At 47.1% G+C, this 23877-nt stretch overlaps 1 protein-coding gene across 1 annotated transcript; it reads right to left on the reverse strand.

The window, feature by feature from the left end:
* Positions 1-17429: 17429 nt before the first annotated feature.
* Positions 17430-23671, reverse strand: LOC141726668 (serine/threonine-protein kinase PAK 3-like). Its single transcript, XM_074531638.1, has 5 exons — positions 23550-23671; positions 22612-22711; positions 21973-22169; positions 19146-19283; positions 17430-17887 (listed from the first exon to the last, which is right to left on the reverse strand). Exons 1-5 carry the CDS (start codon positions 23634-23636, stop codon positions 17801-17803), a joined length of 609 nt encoding a protein of 202 aa, XP_074387739.1. The 5' UTR covers positions 23637-23671; the 3' UTR covers positions 17430-17800.
* Between the last annotated feature and the right edge of the window lie 206 nt (positions 23672-23877).

Below are 23877 nucleotides of genomic sequence, written 5' to 3' on the forward strand. Positions count from 1 at the left end.
ACACTTCTAAAGAGGTTACTTCACCAATTTGTTTTTAAGATTGAATTCTGCTTCTGTACTGGCACATGAGCTACTCTTTTAATTTTCTCTGCAAGTTCAGTGATAGTTTCTCTATAATTATCAATTTTTACACAGCACTCAAATTCATTAAATCTTCTACAAATTCTTCTTTTTTCTGCTAACAGATACTGTAGGGCTATTTTGTTTTGATACACAAACACTCTCATTTGTGTATATTGCTTGGCCAACATTTTTAAGACACTGGAGGTATGATTTGACACTACTTCCACTATTGTTTGGAGCTTTATTAATCAGTTCAACAGGTAAATTGGGGTCTTATATCTCCATGACCCATCTTGAGCTCATGTTGCTGGGTCATAATATGCTACAATTTGTTCTGCAGGCTATTTGTCTTCTCTCTTGCTGTTGGAAAATTTAAATTAAAATTTCTTTTATTTCACTGCAGGGTTTTATACAGTGGAGTTCTTAGCATATTGCTCTTAGACTTTAGTAGAACAAAGAAGGAGGGTTGTATTCTCTTCAAAGTACAGGTTCTTCTCCATTTTTGAGGTGACTCACTGTATGCTCGTTGCTCACAAATCTAATATATCTCATTTGAGGCTTTCTATTTCTTATCAGTTTTCTCTAGTTGTTCTCAATAAGACCTCAGGCTGTTGATGGATTGGTAGGGGTTAGCTTCAGGACTTTTGTACTAGCATAAATTAATTTGTTCATCTCATTCACAATTTTTTTTTTATTGGTCTCTAATATCATTCTCGAGTTATACAAATTATTCTAATTACTTGATGGCTTAAAATCTATCCTTTAGGTCTCTTCAATGTTCTAGAAATTTGGGTATGGTTCTACTTTAAAAATTGCTCTGGAGCTAAGCTCTCACCTCTCCACGGCCATCTTTCAGCTATTTTTAGACTTCTACAAATCTCACATGTGAATAATTCTAATTCTGTAGCAATCTTTTGCATCAATTTCACAAACAGATTCTTATTCAAGGCTGGCAAATCCCAATCTTTGTAATACTGTTTTAGCTGTTTATACAATTCAGCCAATTCTGTTGACTCTTTTCTCTTGTTCTTTTCTTTATTTTTTCTTTTTTTTTTCTTTTTTTTCTTTTCTTTTTTTTTTTTTTTAGTGCTTGATTTATTATGCTAATACTTGGACCTTTTTCATTATCATCTTTTTTAAAACAAACAAATCTTTTATATTGAGGGCAAATTTGATCACCATGGGGGTAAGGAGCTCGTCTATTATATCTCAAATTTTTCTCTACTCAATACATCTTTTCTTCTTTAATACAAACATCTATAACACTGCTGAAATTGTAGCAGGCAGAACTAACATACAGGTGTGTTACAAACACAGATTCCATCATGTCCTTAATCCACACAGAGTGATTGTAATAATTACAAATGTTGAAATTGCTGGGAATTGCTTTTTGCTCTGATTGCTTTTTCATTGCTGAAACTCTGTCCAGTGTGGCTCTCTGGCTTTGGCTAACTGCCAAGGGTACTAGAATGATCACAGTGAAAATAATCTTTCGGAAATCTACTTTTCTACTTTTTTCAAGGCCTCTTGGGTTGCAGCTAAGGGCTGAGATACCAGTCTTCTCGGTACCAAAGGTAATATCTTGGGATTTAGTCTCTGGTGCTTTTAGTTTCCTTGGTACCCATAGCCCCACAGAGTTTGCTTGTCTCCTTTTAAATGTCATTTCCCAGTTCTAGCTGGTTAAAAAGAAATAATAAAAAAGAAAAATAATTTATATGAAAAGAACAGGGGAAAAGGATTAGGCTGGAATACCATAAACCTGTATTTTCCAAAATTTTAAGGATGTGCCAACCACAAAAAGATTTTTCTTTTCTGCTTCAAGGGCGGGGACTTTACTAAATTGCTGCCTCCAATAGGCACACTCGGGGTGCCAATGTGCCCCTGCAATGTGCATATTATGTGGTATATAAACTTCTTTTCTACAACAACTATCAATTTTGAGACACTGGTCTATAATATTATGAGTTGCTCCTTCTCTTATTTGTGCTATAGACAATATAGCAAGAACCAATTGATCTAAGTTCCCTATTAATTCAATCGCTGCTGGAAGGGTCCCGTCTCCCAATCTCAAAGGTATCCAAAAAAATCACTAGCAATGTGTTCTATAATTAGCTGACTAAATACATAACCATAGCAAAGCAAGCAAATCAATTGTCTCTCCTTCACTTCTCTCTTAGTTATTTTTCACCATGAGTTAAAGCAGTGTGTGCAAACAATACATATCTGTGGATGACACCCTAAACTATGTTTACCGCACTCCCAACATTTTTGTCTCTGAGCTCTTTTAACAACAGGTGTTACCAATCTCAGTTTTTAAAATTGCAATTTTATAATCAGTTCTAATAATGTTGCTGGTGGGTGATCCTGGAGGAGATCTTCGATCTTTTTAGGCTGTTCCCACCGATTCAAAAAGTCTTTTTATTCTTTTTCCACCGGCATTCCCTTGAGCCTCCGAGCTCAAGGGAATTGTGGTCCGTAGCCACTCTGGGATGCTTAGTTCCTTCGTAATAAATCAGGGTTAATATAAATCATGTTTCAATAATATTTTAGCTACTGTTTGAACTGTAGCCCAAGCTGCTGGAAATGCTTTAACCCCCTAAGTTAATTGATCTATTATAACTAACAAATATTTTTACCGACCCACTTTAAGCAATTCTATAAAAACAACCTGGATTTTTTCAAATAGCCTGTAGGCTGTTTTGAATCCTCCAAAGGGAGGGCTTCTTAACACCTTCTTATTTACCTTTTAACAGGTAAGACACCCTTGGGTAATTTATTTTCCAATTTCAAATATCCTTATACACCCATAAAATTTTAAAAAGTGATCACAAAAGGCTCTTGTTCCCAGTGTGTCTGTCTATGCAAGTTATCTAAAATCTAATGCGCCACTGGTTTTTGGCATCATAATCCTGCCATCAGGAAAAACTCACTTCCCTCCTTAAATGTTGCTCTTAATTTTCTTATAGCTGCCAATCCTGCTAGCGAAAGGGAAAGTGTCTCCTGCTGAATTTCTTTTTTTTTTTTTTAATAAGGTCATGATTTTAGTATCTCCCTTTTTTAAGGTCGCTCTTTTTGCTTCTTCATCAGCCAAATTATTTCTCTGACTCTAATATCCCTCCCTCTCTGTTGTTCCTTTACATGAACTACTGCTATTTTCTTTGAGCCTTTTAAAGCTTCAAGTATCTGAATTATCAATCCCCCGTGTATTAACCCTTTCTTTTGAGTGTTTATAAGTTCCCTTTCCTTCCAAATTTTTCTAAAAACATGTACTACAATAAAAGCATAGTTGGAGTCTGTATAAATAGTCCCTTCTTGCCTTTTTAGTATTAATAATGTACGGAATAATGCATAAAATTCACAGGCTTGTGCTGACCAGGAGGGACTAAGGGGATCAGACTCCTTTACCCTAAACTTTTTCCACTTCACCTGAATGCCAACCCGTGTCATTAATTTCTAGATTATCTTCTTCAGTTAAAGAATAAATTTTAAGTTTTCCTTCACAGGGTTTTATCTGTAAATTTAAGGCTATTATTGGATCTCTGCCTAACATATTATTCTCGGCCTCTGGTATCAGCAATAAATCATTTGCTCCAAATTTGTCATCTGTTTCAATTTGCACTCCTTTTATTACAGGAACATGGAAAACCTCTCCCGTAATTCCGATTACTGAAACTCGCTCACGACTTATCTCACATCCCTGGGGTAATTTTGTCACTGTCGACCGAGAAACTCCTGTATTGACTAAAAATACGACTTTTTCACTCTGAGGACCTACTCTTAGCTTTATTATCAAGGCCTCTTCTAGGTGTAATTCGGTCCTCTTCATTAAACAAAGCTCTTGCCCTCTCTGATTCTCCTGAGAAGTTTTCTCATCTTGCTGTTTCTTTCTGCAATTTTTTTGCAGGTGACCCTTTTTATGACAATAAAAACAGGTGGGTCCCGCACCCTTCAAAGTGGGGCAAAAATTTTTTTAAGTGTCTCTTCTTGTGGCGGGAAAAATGCACAGGTCCTGTGTTCCTAAAAATAGATCCTGACATCCGCTGCTTGTTTTTCTCTGCAGATTTTTCTGCATTCAAAGCTGCCTGCATTTCTTGAACTGCTGCCACCAAAATTCTGGCATCTGCTTTCTGCTTTTTCTTATTTCTCTTTACAAACACCCTTTATGCTTCTCTCAGTAACTCTTGCAGTCCCCTGTCTTTCCAATCTTCTAATTTTTCCAGCTTTTTCCTAATGTCACTGCAAAATCCTTTCACAAACTGAATTTTTTAACAGAACCTGCCCTACTGCAGTATTAATATCTATACCTGAATATAATTGCAAGTCTCTTTTTAATCTTTTTAACCATTCTGCCGGTGACTCATATTTTTTCTGATGCTCACTCAAAACTTTTCCTATATTATGTCCTTTAGGCACTGCCCTCTGAATTTCTAGATTTTCTTCCCTTCGGGATTCCCATTCATCCCAAAACTGCATTAACATCCCCAGTGGGCTGTCCTGAGGAACACTCCCCCCCTGAGAACCCCTCTCACGGTTCCTAGATACCTCAAACCACTGCGAATTTTTCACACGATCCGCAGCCCCAGGGTCAAGGAACTTACTCTTTCCCTGACCCATTTCTGGTGGCAACAAACTAAGAAATCCCCAGTAGCGGGAGAGTCTTAGTTTCCCACACTCACCCCGTGGCTCAACTCCTCACTCATTACTCTGTCGCACTGCTTTTTTAATCTACTTGTTCCACTCCTATGTCTCCCTCTGCAATCTACTTCTTCCACTCCTCTCTCTCCCTCTTTCTCAATCTATTAGCCACGTCCTCTCACCATTTAATCACGTACTAAATTGTCTGCTACCAACCCCTCCAAGGAAATTGAACCTATTCATTCACTCTCTCAGTCTCCCTACTGAGTCAATCCCTCCTGCCCAAGGACCTTCCCACAGGTGCCTGGACCAGAGACCCCCTCCTTCCCCCTGGGTCAAACCCTCCCGGGGTCCCCACTCATTCACTTTTCTTTCGCTTCCCTCCTTTTCCGGCCGGTCTCCTCGTGGAGAACATGAAAACGCGGTACTGGGAGGTCCCAATCCCTTCGGGGGTCCGGGACTGCCCAGCCCCCGTCTCAAACGCTCCATACACACACACACACACACACATACAGCCGCCCCCCGACCCAAAACCCCGTAATACTCACAGCCTCCTTTTCTCACGAGGGTCTTTGTGCACAAAGCAGTTTTCTATGGGTACTCTCTCTCCTACAAGCCGGCACTCTGATGGGAGCCTCTCCTGCACGCTTCCAATACCTAATTTTCTTATGCGTTATTGTAAAAAGAACTCTCTTTTCTCAAGGGAGAGTGGCCTAGCCTTGGGACCACCTAAAAGTCTGGTGGGGATCTCCTTCCCAGAAGCTGTCCACCTCCCCGGAGTTAAAAGAGTTCCCGGGTATCGGCACCAAAATTGTTATGTTTGCCCAATTATCCTATCATTAAAAAGAACTAAACAATATTAAAAGTAGTTACAATTTTAATGAAATAATTAAGAAAAATATATATAAATCAGGGATAATTTGGTTCAAATAATAGTGCATAAGCACAAACAACCGCGGGTACAGAGAGCAGGGTTCTTGACCCTTGCCACTTCACGTACAAGCCTGTCAAGTGAAAGTCACCCCTTATATGCCATGTGTCAATGCCATCTCCTCCTATTTTCGGTTCATCACTTTTCTGTCTCCGCCTTCATTACCACCTTTACCACGCATGCGCCACCACTCGGTTTGGTGGTCGCACAAGTCTTTGGGGGTCGTCACTGATGAAGGCCCTGTAGTCTTCTTTGTTGTCCTTTAATTCACCTTTGGGTTACACATGCGCACCAAGCCAGTACAATCTAAGCCAAGACTAACGTATCACTGCATCTACATATCAAAGCAATAAGTCCTTTATAATTAGCATTTTCTTGGACCCAACCAGGTTCTTGGTCATTTTTAGCAACTGTATCTTCAGCTTCTTTCCTTTGGTCCTTGAGAACATCTGCTGGGAAGGGGGGGTGGGTGGAGCCCCTCCTTTCCATCTCTTCTTTGGCATTACAACTTTTAACTATTAACTGTTTTATTATTCTCAAATATTAATTACTGTATCAATATTGATTACTGTTTCAATTTTTATCAGCACGAATCATACCCATTTATCACAGTGGTATGTTCAAGTGTTCCCCAAGTTATTACAGTTAACTTCTCCCCTATGTTGTGCTCTCCTACCCAAGTGTCCCTCAAGGAATTCCCTCCCTCTTCACCAGATTTTTCCCTGTCTGTCAAGACAACCCAGCCCCTTTGGCCCATCCATCAGCCCAAACCCTACCCTTTGTTCCAGAAAGTTAGTTCCCTGTCCCTCACCCTAAGATCCAATCCCTATCCCAACACTCTCTCCTCCCCTTGTGCTGATTTGTTGTAGCCCTCAAAACCACACCCCAAGAGTCACTTATTGGTTACTATATGGTGTCCACCTCCTGTTTTTGAAAGATTTTAAAAACCCGTGCACAGGGGTGCTGGAGGTTCTTTCAACATCTGTTCTCTTTGGGAATTCTCAGCTGTGATCCTTCCCCCTGCCTTTCCTGATGAATTTGCTGCACTTTACACCACAGAAGAGCCTCCTCTGCTTCCTTCACTCGGTCATCCAGGGTTCTCTACTGCTGGCATTTGGCCTAGAGGTTCTGGCTCAGGCAAAACCCTAACCTAGCCAGTTCCCCACTCCTGCCATTGTCCCTGGAACATCACAGAGCTAGCCAGGGCTGTGGAGGGCAGTGACAGTGACCCACGTCCAGGCATGTCACAGCCCCCAGAGCCACCCCTGCCAGGCCACAAGCCCCAGCCCTGGTCCCTACTACGGCCTCAGGGGCTCCTGGGCATCCTCACCCTGGGTGCAAAGGCAGCATCAGGAACCCCCCAGGGCGCTCTGGATCCAGGCTGCAGACACCCTAAAGCCAGCACTGAAAGGGACATGGATGGGGACTGCAGCTGGATCTTGCAGTGCTCATCACTCCTGACTACTCTGTAAGTGAACCCAAACCTCATGTGCAGATCCTTGAGCACATTTACCCTGCTTGCCCCTCCTGGAACGTGGTGTTCCCACATCATACACCAGCTCTTTGCAGGGAGTGACCAGCTCCCAGCTGCTCTGCTACCCTGGCCTTACTTTCTGTTTGCCAGCAATGAACTTAACGATACACTCCTGAGAAACCTAGCACAACATTTGTTTCTCAGGAGCTCTGTGGCAAAAAAACTCCACTAATCCCTAGTTTTTGCACAGAGAAGGAGGTCCTGACAAAGCATAAGGAACAGGCAGGCCTCTGGCATACGAATTCCTGAGCCACAGGATTCCACCCATTGTTGTTACTAGCTGCTTTGCTGATATTTTAGAGCCAGTTCTGGACAGGGGCTGCTGCTGACAGGGTAGGAAAATTTGGAGAAAAAAAGGTGTAGGAGACAACCAAAAAAAAACCAAGGGGGGAAACCCTTAGAAATACAGAGCACAACAGAAGTGCTTTGAGATGGTTCAATAGAAAATGCCACCAGCAGTGAGCAGAGCCCGAGGTTGCTCACTGCCACCCCAGGGGCTCCTCAGTCCCCTGCTGGTTTGTGTCTGATGCAGCCCTGCCTGGAAAGGGCTCCAAGCTCTGGTGCATTCTTAGCAGCACTGAAAGAAGAGGTGAAGCAAAGAGCCATTTTCTGGCCTGCCTGCAAACTCTTCTCCTTCAGTGCCACTGCCAGAGATCATCCCTCTGTCAGCTTGGCACTTTGCCTGCTGCATTCTTGTCCCTGTCCCTTACATCAGCTCCTGCACATCATCAGCACTCGCTGTCTCGCATCGTGAACAGAGAGAGCTGTGTCAGAAGAGCAAGGAGTGCATTTTCTTGGCCTTTCTAACAGACACAAGAAGCATGAGTCCAAATAACTTTGATGTTTGTTCCTGCCCTCCTTTTCGCTAAGTCTTTTCTGCGTTAATGCAAAAGCCTCTTTTCCTACATGGATGGAATGATCTGGAATTGGCAGTTGCCTCAGGCTGTCAGGCACCATTGGAGTTTTCTCTTGTCTCTGATAAGGATTTGGTGAATTTTCCATTGGTCCCTTGGTGGTGTCAGCATGGGCTGAGCTCAGTGGCCGACCCTGCTGTCCCCAGGGGATGCACTGGGACGCCAAGCCCCTCAGGGCTGGGATTCGGGGGAGGGCGGGCTCGGAGCGCCCGGAGCCTGGGCCCGTGAGGAGCTGCTGCTGGCGCTGGCGGAGCTCAACCCACTGTGCCGAGCAGCCGCGGCCATGGAGACACAGGCGGGAGCTGTGGCCGAGGCCGGCAGGCGGCCCGGGCCGGCTCGCAGCTGCGAGGACGCCGGCAGCCTGTGCCCTGAGGCCGGGGCCGTGGCGGGCGATTTGCGGGCAGGGCTTTTCCGAGCCGGCCGCAGTGTGCTGCCTCCCGTGTAGGCCCGGCTGCGGCAGAGGCCGGCGGGAGCGCGGTGGGGCCGGCAGCGGCGGGCAGAGGCCGCAGAGAGCAGCAGCCCGGCCGGGCCCGCTGCGGAGCGGCACGGAGCTGCCGGGCAGCCCTCAGCCGTGTTTGTGCGCACAGGGCAGGAGCAGAGCCCGCAGCAGAGGCAGGAGCCGCGGCAGGAGCCGGCCGTAGCGGCAGCTCGCCGTGCCCAGGGCCGCAGCCGCAGCTCTCCCCTGCCGGCCACAGCGGGACCCGCTCGCCTCCGAGGCTCCGGCGCTTCCCGGAGACGAGGGGCCCGGCCCCCAGCACGCCCTGGAGCCCCGCAGCGAGAGGAGCAGCCGGCGCCGCAAAAGGCAGCGCAGAGGGTGCAGGGTGAGGAGGAGGACATGAGGCTCGCTCTGGCCGCGCTGGGGCAGCTCTGCCCTCTCGGCCTTCACCTTGAGCCCTTCGCTTCTTTTCCATGAGCCCTGATCCCCGTCCTTGGCCAAGGGCCCCCGCAACCCTTTGCAGGGCTGCAGGAAAAGCTGCCTCAGTCACAGAATCACGGAATCACTGGCTTAGAAGACAGACACTTCAAAAATGATCGAGTCCAACCTATGGCCCAATACCTCAACTAAAGCACGGCACCGAGTGCCCCATCCAGTCATGTTTTAAAGGCTTGCAGGGATGGTGAGTCCACCAGCTCCCTGGAGAGGTCTGTCCCAGGAAGAACCAAGATAACACTGGGGCCTTCTACCCCCTGGTGCTTGGAGCTCTGGAAGTTTGTCTTTCTGCTTAGGCAAAGGCCATGGAAGAGGACTGGGAAAAGTAGTCACAAATCAAGTAGCCTACAGAGCTCTAAATTGATGTGCAAGGAATACAGAAAAGATAGAAAAGAAAAAAAGGCAAAACCCAAATGGCATCAGCAAAGTCTTGGGCATGAACACATAGCTGCAAAAAGGGTCTTCTCAGCCCTATTTCTTTGTATTTCTGGGAACCAGAGGAATCCTGCTTGAGCCTCTGGGGAGATGGGTTTGGGAGGTAAAAGTTAATTTCTTTTTTCTCCTTGGGGCAGCTCCTGGTGCTAGCATCAGCTGAGCCTCTCTCCAGACTGATGCCTGTTCTGATTGTTGCAGCAAAACAACTGATGGCAGACAGAAGACACGGACTCTTGCAGAGAAGTGACTTTTTCCAGTGCCAGCTGGCAGTGGGAGTCAGAAGAAAAACTCCCAAAAGCACAACTCCATTGGAAGATTGTCTTCCTTTTCATTGCGTAAAGAAGCTCTAGATCCACTTGTGAATTGGCAGTTGTTTGTTAAGGATGGGAAGTTCACTTTCATGATTTTTTTTCATGTGCTTTGGAAGTGGATGAGGCTCTTGTTCATTCACAAACTCCAGACCAAAGTGCCTTTGGAAGATGGCCCACGTGGCAGTTTTCTCCCAGCCATGGTACTTGTGGATATAAGAAAGCAAGGGCAATAGTACTTGCAGCCAAAACCCAGCAAAGCTTGGCTCAGTCAAAACATCTGGAGGAGATAGAGGCCTCCAGCTGTTCTAGAAATCAGCAGAGTTCCAGACGAATGGTTGTGTAAGCACTAAGTGAAGTCTCTTTGCCTGGATCAGGGCCTTGCTCAGCTGAAGAAGCAGAAAGATCATCAAGGAGCTCCCAAAGGCCCATCACATCCTTTTGATTTTGCTCATCTTGTGTAAGTTTGCAACTAAACATGTGTTTACAGTTGAGCTAATGAGAGAAACACATAAGTAAATAGAGGCTTTATGGTGGGGCCATGACATTCCACAAGAGGAATCACTGGTGTGCATTTCATTGGACCTCTCTAAATCCTATAAAAGTATTGTAGCCCTGATTTAAAATAGGCCGATATGAACCAACTTGGAGAGACAGAGACTAAAATGGCTTATGGGGGGTTTTTTTAAGAGTGAGAAAAACTACCTTAAAGGTGTTGTTTTATGACATTTTAGAATATACTACCTGAAAATTACCAACTGCAATAAATCAAGAGTTTAAAACGGCGTGTTTAGGTATATGAATAATTAAAACCACAAAAATGTGCAGATATGAATGCATGTTTTCATAAAAATCATGAAATTATAGACAATAAAACACATGCCCTGAACTGCAATGCAAAGGCAGGTAGAACTGTACTTGAATTAGCTCTTTTTAGATTTCTGGAGTTGTTCCTTGTGAAGAGGAGCTAGGGTATTGCTGAAGAAAAGTGGCACAAGCAGGACGGGGCAGCGAGCCGTGCTCCGTGCAGAGGCTGCCAGGGGCTGCCCGAAGAGCGCCCTGCTGCAGCCAGAGCCCTCCTGGCCTGGGGCCCGGGAGCAAAGGGCCAGGGCAGCCACCTCCTGCTCTTCCTGGCCCTGCCACCGCTCCCTGCTGCTGCTGCTGCTGCTGCTGCTGCTGCTGCTGCTGCTGCTGCTGCTGAGGGAAAGAGAAGACTCTTCTAAGGCCCCATGAACGAATGCACTTACACAGCCCTGGGGATGCCAGTGAAGGAAACCATGTGTCACATAATGCATGTGTGACCAGTGTCACCAAACACCACCAAAACATGGAATTGTTGCACCTCTCTAGGACAGGCAGAAATTTAAAGAATTAACTGGAGACTTGAGGGCAGAATAGGCCGGAGGAGGAAAACAACTCTGAGGGAAAAAAACCCACCATACCTGGAGGGGAAAACATCTCCAGCTGCTCAGAATTGGTCAAGGGAACATGTCTCTAATCCTCTCCTGAAAGGGATGCTTTTGATGAGCTTTGCACCTCCAATGGCCTTGGACCAGAACCAGGAAGACGCAATTATGTAAATGTTACATAGATAGATAGATAGATAGATAGATAGATAGATCTCATTTCTGAAATCTCTCGTTACTGTCCTGTCTGCTGCTACACATATCAGAACTTGGTAGCCAGTGCCCTGCTCAACTACAATCCTGAGATTGCTCTCCTGTTGCCTCAAAAAAACACACTCTTGGGGAATCTGGAGCATTTAGGTCCTTATGGAATGCAATCAGACCCAGAGCATTTCTGGGAGCTGCACTCTTTGTGCATCTGTGCTTGGGCAAGTTCTTCTCTTGGACTCGACCACACTGATGGTGCTGAAGTGGCTGGAGTCAGAAATGCAGCCCAGCCCCTTCCAGCTCCTGTGATCTCTGAGCACCAGCTGGAATGCAAGGGCATTGATTTCCTGCTCAATTCCCAAACAAAACACACACTGATTCCCTGGGCTGCAAAAAGGCACGAGCACTACTAAGCTCAGAGTGATCTCTAAGGCCATACTGGCTGGCCTGGAATCACAACAGCTCCTTCTGCACCAAGGTCCCTGCACAGAATGATGTGTTCTCATGCAAAAACTGTATTCTCCAGAAGTGACACCTTGGAAATTAAAATTCTAGCAGACCCAGTCCCCGTGCTATAAAAGGGCAGAAAATAATGATGAAAAGAGCCTTAGTTGGGAGAAAAAGTAAATGAATAAGCCTCTTCCTCCAACCAAACAAAAAAACCTCAAGGAAAATAGGGGGTAAAGTCGCTTCCAAAAGTGGCTCAAATATTTGGATGCACTGAGGAGATGCTGAAGGTCCCTCACAAGGCTCCCCTTGTCCAGGCTAAAGCTCCCTCAGCACCTCCTCCCTGGCCTTGTGCTGCACCCCTTGCCCAGCTCCCCTGTCCTTCTGTGCCCACGCTGCAGCCCCTCAATGACTCTCTGCTTCCCAGGGCCCACAAGTGCACACAGCACTCCAGCTGTGGCCGCAGCGCTGCCCAGCACAGGCCACGCTCACTGCCCTGCTGCTGCTGCCCCACTGATGCTGGCACAGCCACCATGCCCATGGCCTTCTTGGCCCCCTGGCCCCACGCTGCCTCATCTTCAGCTGCTCACAGCCGCCAGCCCTGCGTCCTTTGGGCCCACGCAGCTCCCCAGCCACAAAGGTGCCCATTGCACTTCAGATCCAGCAGGCAGCATTGCAAGATGGCCTTCCTCTTCCAAGCAACACAAGACAGCAGTCAAGGACTTGCAGCTTCACCCCCAGTCTGTCCTCCAATGCACTTGCCAAAGCTGCAGACTTCAGCACAAAACGGATCAGCACAAACTTGCCCCTTTATGCTGTTTGCAGCTTCTCAAAAGCCAAGAGGCAGTTGGATCAACAGTGACTCTACTAGTGAAGAACGACTCAAGAAAACTGCAGAACACTTCCACAAGCCAAAGACACCTTTCCAAAAAGGGAAAAGAAACCAACAAAGCTTTTTTACCCTCCAGCACTACTACGTGTGCCCTTGGCCGTAACACTGCAGAAGCCCAGAGATGGAGCTTCCTTGAGCCAACCAGCCACAATCTGAGCTGGAGCCCCCTGCTCTGCACTGCCCCAACAGGACTGGTCAAAGGCCAGTTTATAGCTGTCACTGCCTGCAGGAAATGGCTACGTCCTGCCGGACTCCAGCACTCAGCATCCTTGGCCAGACACAGCAAGTGCTGGCTGCTCAGACACTTGCACCTCTGCCTTGCACTAAAGTCAGCACCCCCCACAACAGGCACTTACTCTCTTGGAATGATGAGCAGGCCGTGGTGCAACCATGGCTGGACAAAGGCGGTGGTCGTCTTTCTCGTTTTCCTCCTCTCTGCCTTCTTCTGCAATAGTAGAGAGAGCCAGGGGAAAGACGGCTCTTGCTCTCGTCACCTGTGGCAAGAGAGAGTTATAGGGGACAGGCAGTTTCCTGGTGCTTATAACCCCATTTCTTCTTGCATCTACAACCATATCTTCTAAGGAGAGTTCATCTACATTGTTAACAATGGCATTCTATGTCACTCCAATCTCTACCTATGTGCAAAAAGAGTCAAATAGTAGATTGAGAAGGAAACACCATATACAGCAAAAAGCGCAGGAGCAAGATGGTGAATCATTATAGCACTGCTCTGCAAGTTTGCAGGATGTGCTGCAACACCAGAAGAAACAAGGCTTTTGTAAGTGTGCAAGTACCCACCGAAAAATGCCTCAAGCTCGAGGATGCTCCTGCACTGAGCAAGGCCTAGGGCTGTTCTGACACTCAGGCCTTCCATGCACCAAGGCAACCTTCTGATGTCACTACGACAGGGTGGCAACCATGCCCTGACATCACAAAGCAAACGCTCCATGTTGGTCAGTGAATTTATGCATAGCAATAACCAGGCTTTCTTACAGCAAACACAAAAGAGCCTGGGAAGTTCTTCTCTGTCACAAGTAGCACAAATTCCCTTCATGGGCCAAACCCTGTTTTTCAAGGGATCCAAGAGTAACTCTAAGAGTGCCCCAAGCACCTACAGCCTGTACCCCAGCTGAGCACTCAGATGGGACAAAAGCAAAGGAAACCAGACCAAGAAAATGGCCAAAAGCATTGCCCACCTGAGAAATGACCCACCCTTTAATATTTTAAAGATTTAGTAAACCCTTAGAAAGGACTGAATAAGGAATGATTGCAACACTGGGAGTCTCCATGATTAGCAGCCACATGCTCATCTACAAAAGGGATGCTCTGCCTTTTATACCCTTAGCCCCTCCCAATGTTTTTTCAGTCAACTCTTTCTCTGCCATCCATTGGTGGAGATTACTTTCTTGCATCCTGACTGGAGGTCAGGTGTTGTTACACCCTGCCTGCTGGTCACAAGCCAGCCCTCCCAAAATGCTCTGACTCCCAAGGCTATTACAAGGGGGAGGGGAAAGAGGACTATGGGAGGACATATTACAATAACAGCACTTTACATTTGGATATAATATCTCTCTACATAATAGCTATCTCTTAATTGTGAGAACCTACTATTACATTACTCACCTATAATGCACAGAACCAGGAGAGAAGGCACTGTTGGCATAACAGCTGAAATCATCCCTAACAAATCTCCCCACATATTTGCACATTTATTGGACATGCCCAGGACTCCTGTGGATGTACATCTCTGCCTTTCTTCCACTTTGGAAGCAGTCAAACTGGCAACTTGTGGGGAAACCAAGGGCTTTTTGGTGGCTGTATTGCTCTGCACACACCCAGGCCACCTGTGTCACAGAGCTTTGGTGCCTAAAAGGATAAACCAGCTGGAAAAGGTTTCATTTTGACCTTTTTTACCTGCTAACAGAAGTTGCAAAAATCAAAGTTTCCAAGCAGGACCTGATCCCTGCTGCCAGCTCTGGGCTAGAAAGGAGGCATTACTTTGTTTCAGTGGTGGGTTCATAGGGAATCACTTCCCTAAGCCCTGCACACACAGCAATCCCACCTACCCGTTTGTATCCATGGAACTAAGACATATTCAATACTTTGCTGAAACTCATAGGCTAAACATTACCTCCAATTTATTGACATATTTCAGTCACTTCTCAGAATTTACTGACATGAGAATAGGAGTGTCCTGTAGGTCCCTGCTGGTCATTGACACAGGTTCAGGAGGAGATCCATGCACAAAAGGACCTAAGACACAACTGAGCTTGCAAAAATTTATTCCATTAGTTGCAGTAGCAAACAATACATACCAACCCCTGGATTCCCAAAAATCTGCTGAGCAGGAGAAGGAGTTGGAGCGTGGTGCTCGGCAGCAGCGGCAGGTAGCAGGTAGGCAGTGCACTTCCAGGACGTCGCCTGGATCAAAACGCTATGCATCTCATCCTTCTCACCCTTCCAGCTCAGAACCAGGCCTTGTATCTCCTGCTAAGGATGTGGAATTTTCCCAGTTACAGCATCAGCTCACACATGGCTGGCGTGTGAGATGATGGCTAAGGATGACTCCATGACTCTGCCACCAAGGGCTCCGTTGTTCTCCTTTCACAGCTTGACTGCCCACCGATTGACCAATACATTGTTTTTCTTTCAAGGGTCAAGGTCCCACCTGTTAAACAAGACACTTTCCTTCACTGTCTTGTCAACCTGCTCAAACATGGATCAAATACGGCAGGGCTTCGGGCACGATTCTGGTTCCTGACACAGTCATTTGGGAAATATTCCCATTACTCAAATTCTCCTTTCGTGGTCAAGAGCCTCCTAAAAACACTGTCTTCCCTTTGAATGCATTCCAGCTACCTTCTTAGCAGGAGCACTCTCCTTATTCTCAAGGCCAAGATAGCCACTTGCACACAGTAAGCACTGCAGTGGGGGAATACAGGCTTCAGTACTCCTGTTAAAGCTAAAAGAATTCACAAGACTAAGTCTTGTTTGTTATACACCTCTCCTTCCTATTCTGGGAATCAATCACAAGCGTGTCATCAATACACCCTGCAGGTGCTCTTGCTGAGTGAAGCCACATTGCTGTGTCAATAAAAGCAGCTGGGACTCAGTTTCTTCATGCAGGGAGAGCCAGTTCTTTATTCACATAACTCATTTTTATACAGTTTTTACAGACTCGTGTTCAACTTCATTTGGCTGGTAGTTTCCTTGCCACACAATTTATTGCTTAGAAGGTGTATTAGTGTGTACATGTTAAGACTCTCTCTTTTTAAGACTCACTCTTACTCGGGTGATTACATTTTTCTTTCATGGATGCTCATGGGACTGATTTCTTGTTTATTAGAGATGCAAACAGTTTTCTTAGCACAATAGCTTGTTGTGCTAACTGCACTCATGACTATTCCCATGGGAAGTTAGCTGGCTGCACGTAGAAGACGTAACAGGCTAGCTGGGAATTTACCATAGCAAAGCCTGATTTTATAAGGCCTTTCTTTTCTAATAAACCTACCTGTGTGCAACACATTATGACTTTCTTTCAGAAATTAATGAAGAAAACACAAATTGCCTACTGAAACCCTTCTGCCCCCTTCCAAATCAGTTCACTCCTCAAGCACAAGCCTCGGGCACATCCCCGACTGCCTCTCTCCCAGCAGCTCAGAGCTGCGTTGCACAGCGCTTGCTGTGCGCCACAGAGCACAAAGCAGGCTGGCCTGGTGGGCCTGAATATTTCTACCAAACACTCTGCATCTCACACATTTGCTCTGGCTCAGTGCAGAACTGCAGGATTGCAGGCGCTTCCTCCCAGAGCTGCGTGAGGCGTTGGCACCTGCAGATGGGCCCTGCCAAGCTGTCCCTGCCTCACGCTGGCCTCGCTTCCCCTGGCACAAGTGCCGGGCCTGAAGGAGCTGCCCTGTGCTCCAGCCTGCCGAGCAGCCCGGCTCCCTGCCCCGGTGCCCAGAGTGCTGCACACACTGCTGGCCTTTGCCAGGAGCTGCAGGGCAGCCGGCAGAAGAGGAGGAATCCTCAGCCAGCCCAGCGGCCCGCGGCTGCCCTTGGCCTTTCCCTGCTCCAGGGCACACTCCAGACGGCCAATGCCTCCAGGCTGGGCTGTGCCCAGCACGGCTGCGCTTCCCCTCGGCAGCAGCCAGCTGCCACCTGGGCTCTGAGAGCGGAGGATTCGCCCGCTCCCAGCAAGAGGCACCCAGGGCCCGGCTGCTGCCTCTTGCAGCTGCAGGGGTCTCCTTCCAGCCCTCCTCTGCCGGGGCTCAGGCTGCTCCGGCCTCTGCCGGGGCTCTGCTGGGGCTCCAGCCCGGGCAAGGCCAGGCCCGCTCTCACCTCACAGGCGCTGACAGCTCTGCACCACAGGAGACCTTCCCGAGCACCCTCTCGCATCTTTCTGCTTTCTCACTTGAGCAAGGCTCTCCTCCAGCCAAAGAGATTATTGCATTTAGGGAGCCCCAATGCTCTCCAGTCACAGCTGAAGGCCTACATCTGCATAAGATGTTTGGGCTGCCCCATTCTTCCTGTGCTTTTGCTTTTAAATGCCATTGCCCTTTCTGCCTCAAATAGAAGTACCAAAGATTGCCAGAAACAGACCAGTGGGCCATATTCCAAAGGCAGTCTGGTCTGGAGAGGATGAATGAAGAAGATGCTTCCCCACTTTCACACCATGCCAAAGACACCATTTCACTTTCCACCTTTAAGAAACAACAGACAATTCAGAAGGAATTCTCGAGTTTATTTGCAGAGTGAAAAGGAAGGGAATCTTCAAGGTGAGTTGTGGTTTCAGAAACTTTATTGATTTTCAATCCTACTCTGCAGTCCTATTAGACAATCCTACTCTAACCCTAACCCTTACCTTAATCCTTATCCTTATCCTTATCCTTATCCTTATCCTTATCCTTATCCTTATCCTTATCCTTATCCTTATCCCAATCCTAATCTTTATCCTTATCCTTATCCTTATCCTTATCCTTATCCTTATCCTTATCCTTATCCTTATCCTTATCCTTATCCTAATCGAATCCTAATCCTAGTCCTAATTTACAATCCTACGCTAAACCTGTTAAGGAATAAATTTTCCTGATGTGATTGTCACATTCTTGTCTCCTTCCTCTTCTTCACTGAAACAATCAGTGGTACCAGGCTGGATGCAGGCTCAGCAAATCTTACAAATGGATGCTGCCAAAAGGGAAAAAAACCAGATCAACAAAAAACAATGAACCATGACCTTCCAAGCTCAGTGCTTCACAGGATTCCTCCTGCTCCTAGAAGGAAGCAGGAAGAGGAACAATGGGACCGTCTACACCTCCATCTTTATGTGCAGACTTTGCCATCACAGGCAAACCTGGCCCAGAATCCCACTCATCCATTTATACAGGTGTCTTCATCTTGCTGAGATTTTAGCACTGCCAGTGCTTTAGAATTGGTGCTTTCTGTCCTTGGACTTCGTCTTTTCAGGAAACTCCAAAGCCTCTCATTGGTCTCTCTCTTTGTACGACAGGCACTTTGCTGATTGCCACAGACACAGAAAGCAGTGTCTATCTTTCTATGCCTTGCCCCTCGTGTGCTGGATGGCACCTTCCTTCCCAGCAGGGCCAGCCCAGTGGCACTGGGCCCTGCAGTTCCCTCTCTGCCACACAGCCTGGCAGTAACCCTGGCACAGAAACCTCTAAGGGTGGGCTGGGGGGCACAAACCAGGGCCCCTCAGAGGCTCACAGTGAGCCCCCCACAGCCCCTCCTGCCCACAGCCAAATCTCGGACCCCTAGGCTGGGACTGGCTTCCTTGGTTTCCTCCACCACCATTTCATGTCTCTCTACCCTGCATTGCTCTACTTCAATTCTTTTGTCATTACATAAAACTGAACACCCCACCAAATTACAAAAGAAGGTGACAGAAACAGCCAGAGGACCTCTCTGACTCAGGAAATGCAGAGAGAGTGGGGTTACTCAGTTTTGTCAAGAACAGGCCCCGGGGAGACTTTATTGCCACTTTCCAAAACTTCAGAGTGGCTTTGAGGAAAGTGGAGGACATCTTTTTTAACAGGACCAGTTACAATAGGATGTGGGTGAATATATTTTAACACAAATAGGATCTAATCAGAACTTGTTTACTCGGAGCATGGTGTGACCCTGGCACAGGTTGCCCCAAGAGCTTGTAGGTGCCCAATCCTTGCAACCATTCCGGCTCCGGTGGCAAAGGGCTCTGAGAAACTCGATGTCTTTAAAGATGTCCCTGCTCATTGCAGGACACTTGCACCACAGGACCTTTACAGGACCTTGCCAGCCCAGCCCAGTCTGGGATTCCTCACCGTTTTCATTTGAAGAGCAGCAAGAGTGGAGGTGAGGAGGAAGGGGGCTCATCTGCTGCCTTGGCCTTGAGTGGAGGAGGAGCCCATCCCTCAGACCCTGTTTCATCTGCAGCCCCTTCACATTTTACCTGCAGGAGCTCCTTGGCAGACCAGCGCCGCGCCTCATCTCTCTGCAGGCAGCAGCTCAGGAAGTCACGCAGGCAGGATGAAAATAAGTTGGGCTGCTGCAGCTTTTGTCTTCCTCCTGTGGCTATCAGGAGTTGAGGCTGGGGAAAAAGGAGACACGAGGCTCCACCTGCTTCTTTCCCACCTGTAACCGCTCTCCCAGATCCCATTGATTAAGCTCCATGCTGCAGTGGCAGTTTCTGCCCTGGCAGAGACCCAGAGATGACTTTCCTTTACCAACCAAAAACTTAAACCCCGATGCAGCCAAAGCTTTTCCACCATCCTGCAGATCTTGCCTTGGCAGCTGATTTCATATACTGACCTAGTTAGTGGGAACTACATCAGCATAAGCACATTTCCTTCCCTGAGGATTCACACCAGCTTGAGAGGCTTTTTGGAAGAAGGACTTTGCTATACTAACTCTACTGTATGCAAGGGTTAGTACATGAAAAGTATCTCTGCAGTGCTTCTTGTCCCTTAAGCACTGCTGCCATAAAACAAAACGAATCAAGCTTTTTGCTTTGTTCTTGAAAAGAATGGGAATTGGAGGGAAAGAAAGGAAATCCACCAGGTATTCCTCAGGTAAGGAAACAAATCTTTGGAATCTCATCTTCAACACAGACACATTAAGATCCATGCACAAAGGTACTGCGATGAAAACACCTGCTTGGGTACACAGGAGCCACCTGCAGCTCTGTTTCTCAGCAGTCTGAAAATTTCTGCTTTCCCTACATGGAAAAGAAAAACCTTTCGTGGTCAAATCAGAAGGAGAGGTTCCATCCCTACGGTCACCCTCTACTCATTTGGCTACTCAAGTCAGTGCATGAATGGTAGGCCCATCCCAGGAAGTGCCAGGAAACAAATGGCAGGTTTTGGCAGGCTCTCCACATCACCAGGCTCTGGCTTGGTGACAGCCAGAATGTGGCTTGGGCTAGGAGAGAAACATGGTCACTGAGTGTTTCAGCAGCACTGCACAAGAAGCAGAAGAGACTCTGTGGCCTTTACACCCTCATGCCCAGGTTTCAGGCACGTTTCCCAGTGAGAAGAAACTGCACAGGGGGTTAAGTTCCTCTCTAAAAACCAGTGCCTTAGCAACTTTCTTGTGTTTGGGCTTCTTTTCTTCATTTCTGGAAATGTAACACCAGTTCTGAGAGGCTTGCCTTGTGGTTTTAGGGGCATCTTCACAGACAGAGAAGTGGGAACAACTTGAAACCCAAAGCAAATGTTGACTGAGAAGAGCTGGGGAGTGTTTGCCTGTGGTGAGGCTTGAGCTGTCTGGCAATCCCCTTCCATGATGTGCAGAAACATCCAGCTGCTCCCCAGAACTCAGTCCCTCTGGGCACGCAGGCCTGTGGAAACACCTGATGATTCCAGCCTTTCTCCTGCTCAAGAGCATCTAACCTAAGCTGAGCTCCTGTTTCTTCAGCAAGGCCAAGGATGCTCACTTCCATGCAGCTGACAGTGTCCATGGAGCTCAGCAGATCTTTCTGATACTCCTCAGGCCAAGGAGTTACAGTGTAGATGGGCAAGACATCGGCTGATCATTATCCAGTGTGGTTCATGTGGAACCAAGCCCTAACACGCTGACAAGTCAGAGGGAGAGAGAGCTCATTCTGCTTTTGCAAGATTGTATTTAGAAACCATATAAGACACTGACTGGGAACTATTCAAACCTCAGCTTGCAGAATCCATCTCAAATAGACAAAAATAACAATGGCAAGAGGCCTTGGAGTCTCCATAAAAATGCCCACCACTGTCATGATAACTCTGTGCTTGTGGCACTGAAATAGATGGTGACCAAAGAGACTTTGCTATTATCTTCTTTAACCCGAAGGAGAATTTCAAATCCAGAAATGGCAATGCACTCCCCTTGTGTACAAATAATTTATGCAGTTTTCTGTCCTTTTCCCACATCACCAGAGGTGACAAAGAGGGTTTTATCCTGACTCTCAGCTGAGCTCAGCCACTGGCCATGGTGGGGAGCTGGAGCCCTCCCTGTCATTAGAACTATGCAGGCCAGGGATGGCCCTGCTCCTGTGGTAAAGAAACACAGCACCGGTGTCAACTGCCCATGTTGGATCCCAGCCCAGGCACCTGCCTGCAAGCTCATCAACTTGTTAAAGTACCAAGAAACAGCCAAGGGTTTGGCAAACAATTCTAACTGCAGTCGGAGAAAAACACATCCTAAACTTATCCAGGCCACCCACATCCATGACTGAACAATGTACAGATGACTTGAAAGCCTGAGAGTTTCGAAGATCCACGGGATTTGGAAAAGATGCTACAGAATGGAAGGGAAGAGCTGTGTTTAAAAAATGAAAAAGCAAGAAGAACTACTTGAGCATTGCTTACGTAGTAGGTTTTTTTTCTCTTTTTCTTTTTTGCTTACTTTTATTTTTCCTTTTTTTTGTTATGTTTTCTATAAAATGGAAACTGGGAAGGTCTAACCTCCGTTGCTCAGGATGTTTATCACATGTCTACCCTCTCCACTGAAAAATTCTTGTCCCTCAGAAACAGAGTTCCAACATTGTTCAAAAAACAAGTGGGAAATGTCAGGCGTGGCTGGAGGCCAAACTGGCAGGTTCCTGAACTGGTTAGGTTTCTGAACTGCCCCTTCCCTTTCTGATACAACCAAAGCTACAGCAGATGCTGATGTGTGGCAGGGGCATTTTTAGAATGACACCTTGGTGGAAGTGGTGCCAGCAGATGGCAATGGGATTTTGTCCAATGGCACACAGAGCATGGGACAGGTGAGAAAGACAGTGGGATCAGTGAGTATTTGCACCTTACCAAGACAGGAGTTGCATTCCAGGAAGGAACTTCTCGTTCCACCATTTCGATGCCCACGATTCCCAAAGACCATATGTCCACTTTGGGGCCACGTGGTTGACCTGTCACCACTTCAGGCGCCAGCCACCCAGCAGCGCCAGCCACGGAGCTCCGTCTGCCCTGCTCAGGGCTGAGCTGAGCAAAGAGGCCAAAGTCAGCTGTGGAGAAAACAACAAACCGTGAAAGCCAGCTCCAATTAGGAAACCAAGCAAAAAATTCCCCACTCTCAGACTAAGAATGTGCTGTTGAATCTCTTGGAGAACTGTCCACGCTCAATTTCCTTGGGGCTTTAGCCAATGGAGTATGGAATTGTCCACTTCCAAAAAAACCCAGATTCTTAACGCTGCTCACAGCAGTGGACTTCATTCCCCTGAAGCTTTAGATTGCAGCTCCCTCTGTCTGGAAGGGACACACACAGAGCAAGGCCACTCTTGACTGCTTGTGGTTCCTTCTACCTCTGTGCACGTTGCAACTGTGCCCTCAGTTGCAGCAGGGGTCCCTGCACTGCCACCAGCACCATTTTTGGGGAGCTGGCAGTCACTCCAAGCAGCCCCACACCCACATCCCTGGAATGCTGCACCTGACCAAGAATATACTGACCCAGCTTGACAGAACCGTCAGTTCTGAGAAGGATGTTTCTGCTCTTCAAATTGTGGTGGATGACGTGGTTTGAATGAAGAAATTGCAGTCCTTGCAGGCACTTAGAGAGAAAACAGAAACAGGAGGTCAAAAATGAGTGATGTGATTTCATCCCACAAGAAAGAAAACAAAGAACCTAAAAGATTCCCTCTCCAGGGGAATGGGGAGTAATGGCAGAACAGTAATGGCCACTGAGAGGAAGAGCTTGCTGCTCCAACAACTGCAGAGCAGGACCTTTCTGAGGAAAGGCACGTCAGCTTTTGAAAGAGCAACAGCACCTGTTGTTGTAGGCTGTCCCCTGCCAACCAGCCAGGATGACTCCTGCTGCAGTGGACGTGCTTTTTCCATGCAGAGGACAAAGGAGGGGTTTGGAAAGGAAAAGTCCCTCCCTTTGGTGTGAAGCGGATCACTTTTGGGTGGGAGGCTGCATGACAAAGATTTTCTTTCTGGCCTCAGCACAGGCTTGGATGTATCACACCAGTCACCTTACTGAAGCAAAGAGCATTTTGGCTGTATACTATCCTTTCCAGCTGAGGACTGGGAGAAATGAGTCTTTTTTCTTTGCTGATCATTTCAAATCCTGCCACCAGCATCTTTGCTTTCACAGGCAAGGAATGCAGTGAAGACAAACTCCAGGCAAACATTTAGAGAGGCAAGGTGGAGAACAGCAAATACAAATACAAGAGACAGAGCGAGAATACAACAGCAGAAGAGTACTGGCACTGAGCACAGGGAGTGCAGGGGCACTGGCAGGCCTTTCACTTGAGATGCTTTTACTTGCCCATAGAGTAGCAGCAACAAAGAAACAAAGCTGGGCACAGGAAACCTCTCCTGTTCTGAGCCCCTGTTTCCCAGACAATGCTGCCCAAGGCCTTGGAAACACAGCTGGGATTGCTGACCTCCCGACTGATGGCTGCCATCTCATCTTCCGACAGGTAGGTCTGGCTGATGACATTGCTCAGAGTGCCTCCATCCATGTACTCCATAACCAGGGACAGTTCCTCACCCACAAGGTAGCTGAAAGAAGGACACAAGGGCATGGAGATGAATGTACATGGCTAGGTTGCTGTTTGGAAAAGACGGATCCACTCTTCTTTTCAGATCCCTTTGAGACAAAAAAAAAAAATAAAGGAATAGACATTCCCTCTTGGCTGTGCATTGTTTGCCATCTGTGCAGTCTCAAGGAGAAAGGTACAGCTGCGAAAAAAGAGATGTCTTAGATGGGCA

The sequence above is a fragment of the Zonotrichia albicollis genome, chromosome 37 (assembly GCF_047830755.1).
Source record: "Zonotrichia albicollis isolate bZonAlb1 chromosome 37, bZonAlb1.hap1, whole genome shotgun sequence".
NCBI classification, from domain to species: domain Eukaryota; kingdom Metazoa; phylum Chordata; class Aves; order Passeriformes; family Passerellidae; genus Zonotrichia; species Zonotrichia albicollis.

Excerpts from the sequence above, each read along its gene's own strand:
- LOC141726668 (XM_074531638.1), bottom strand. The coding sequence starts at position 23,636 with ATGGAGTACATGGATGGAGGCACTCTGAGCAATGTCATCAGCCAGACC. Across the intron at positions 22,170-22,611 it reads TGACGGTTCTGTCAAGCTGG|CTGACTTTGGCCTCTTTGCT; the intron begins GTCAGTATATTC and ends TTTTCTCCACAG. Across the intron at positions 17,888-19,145 it reads CTGCCAAGGAGCTCCTGCAG|CATCCATTTGTAAGATTTGC; the intron begins GTAAAATGTGAA and ends CCCTTTTGGCAG.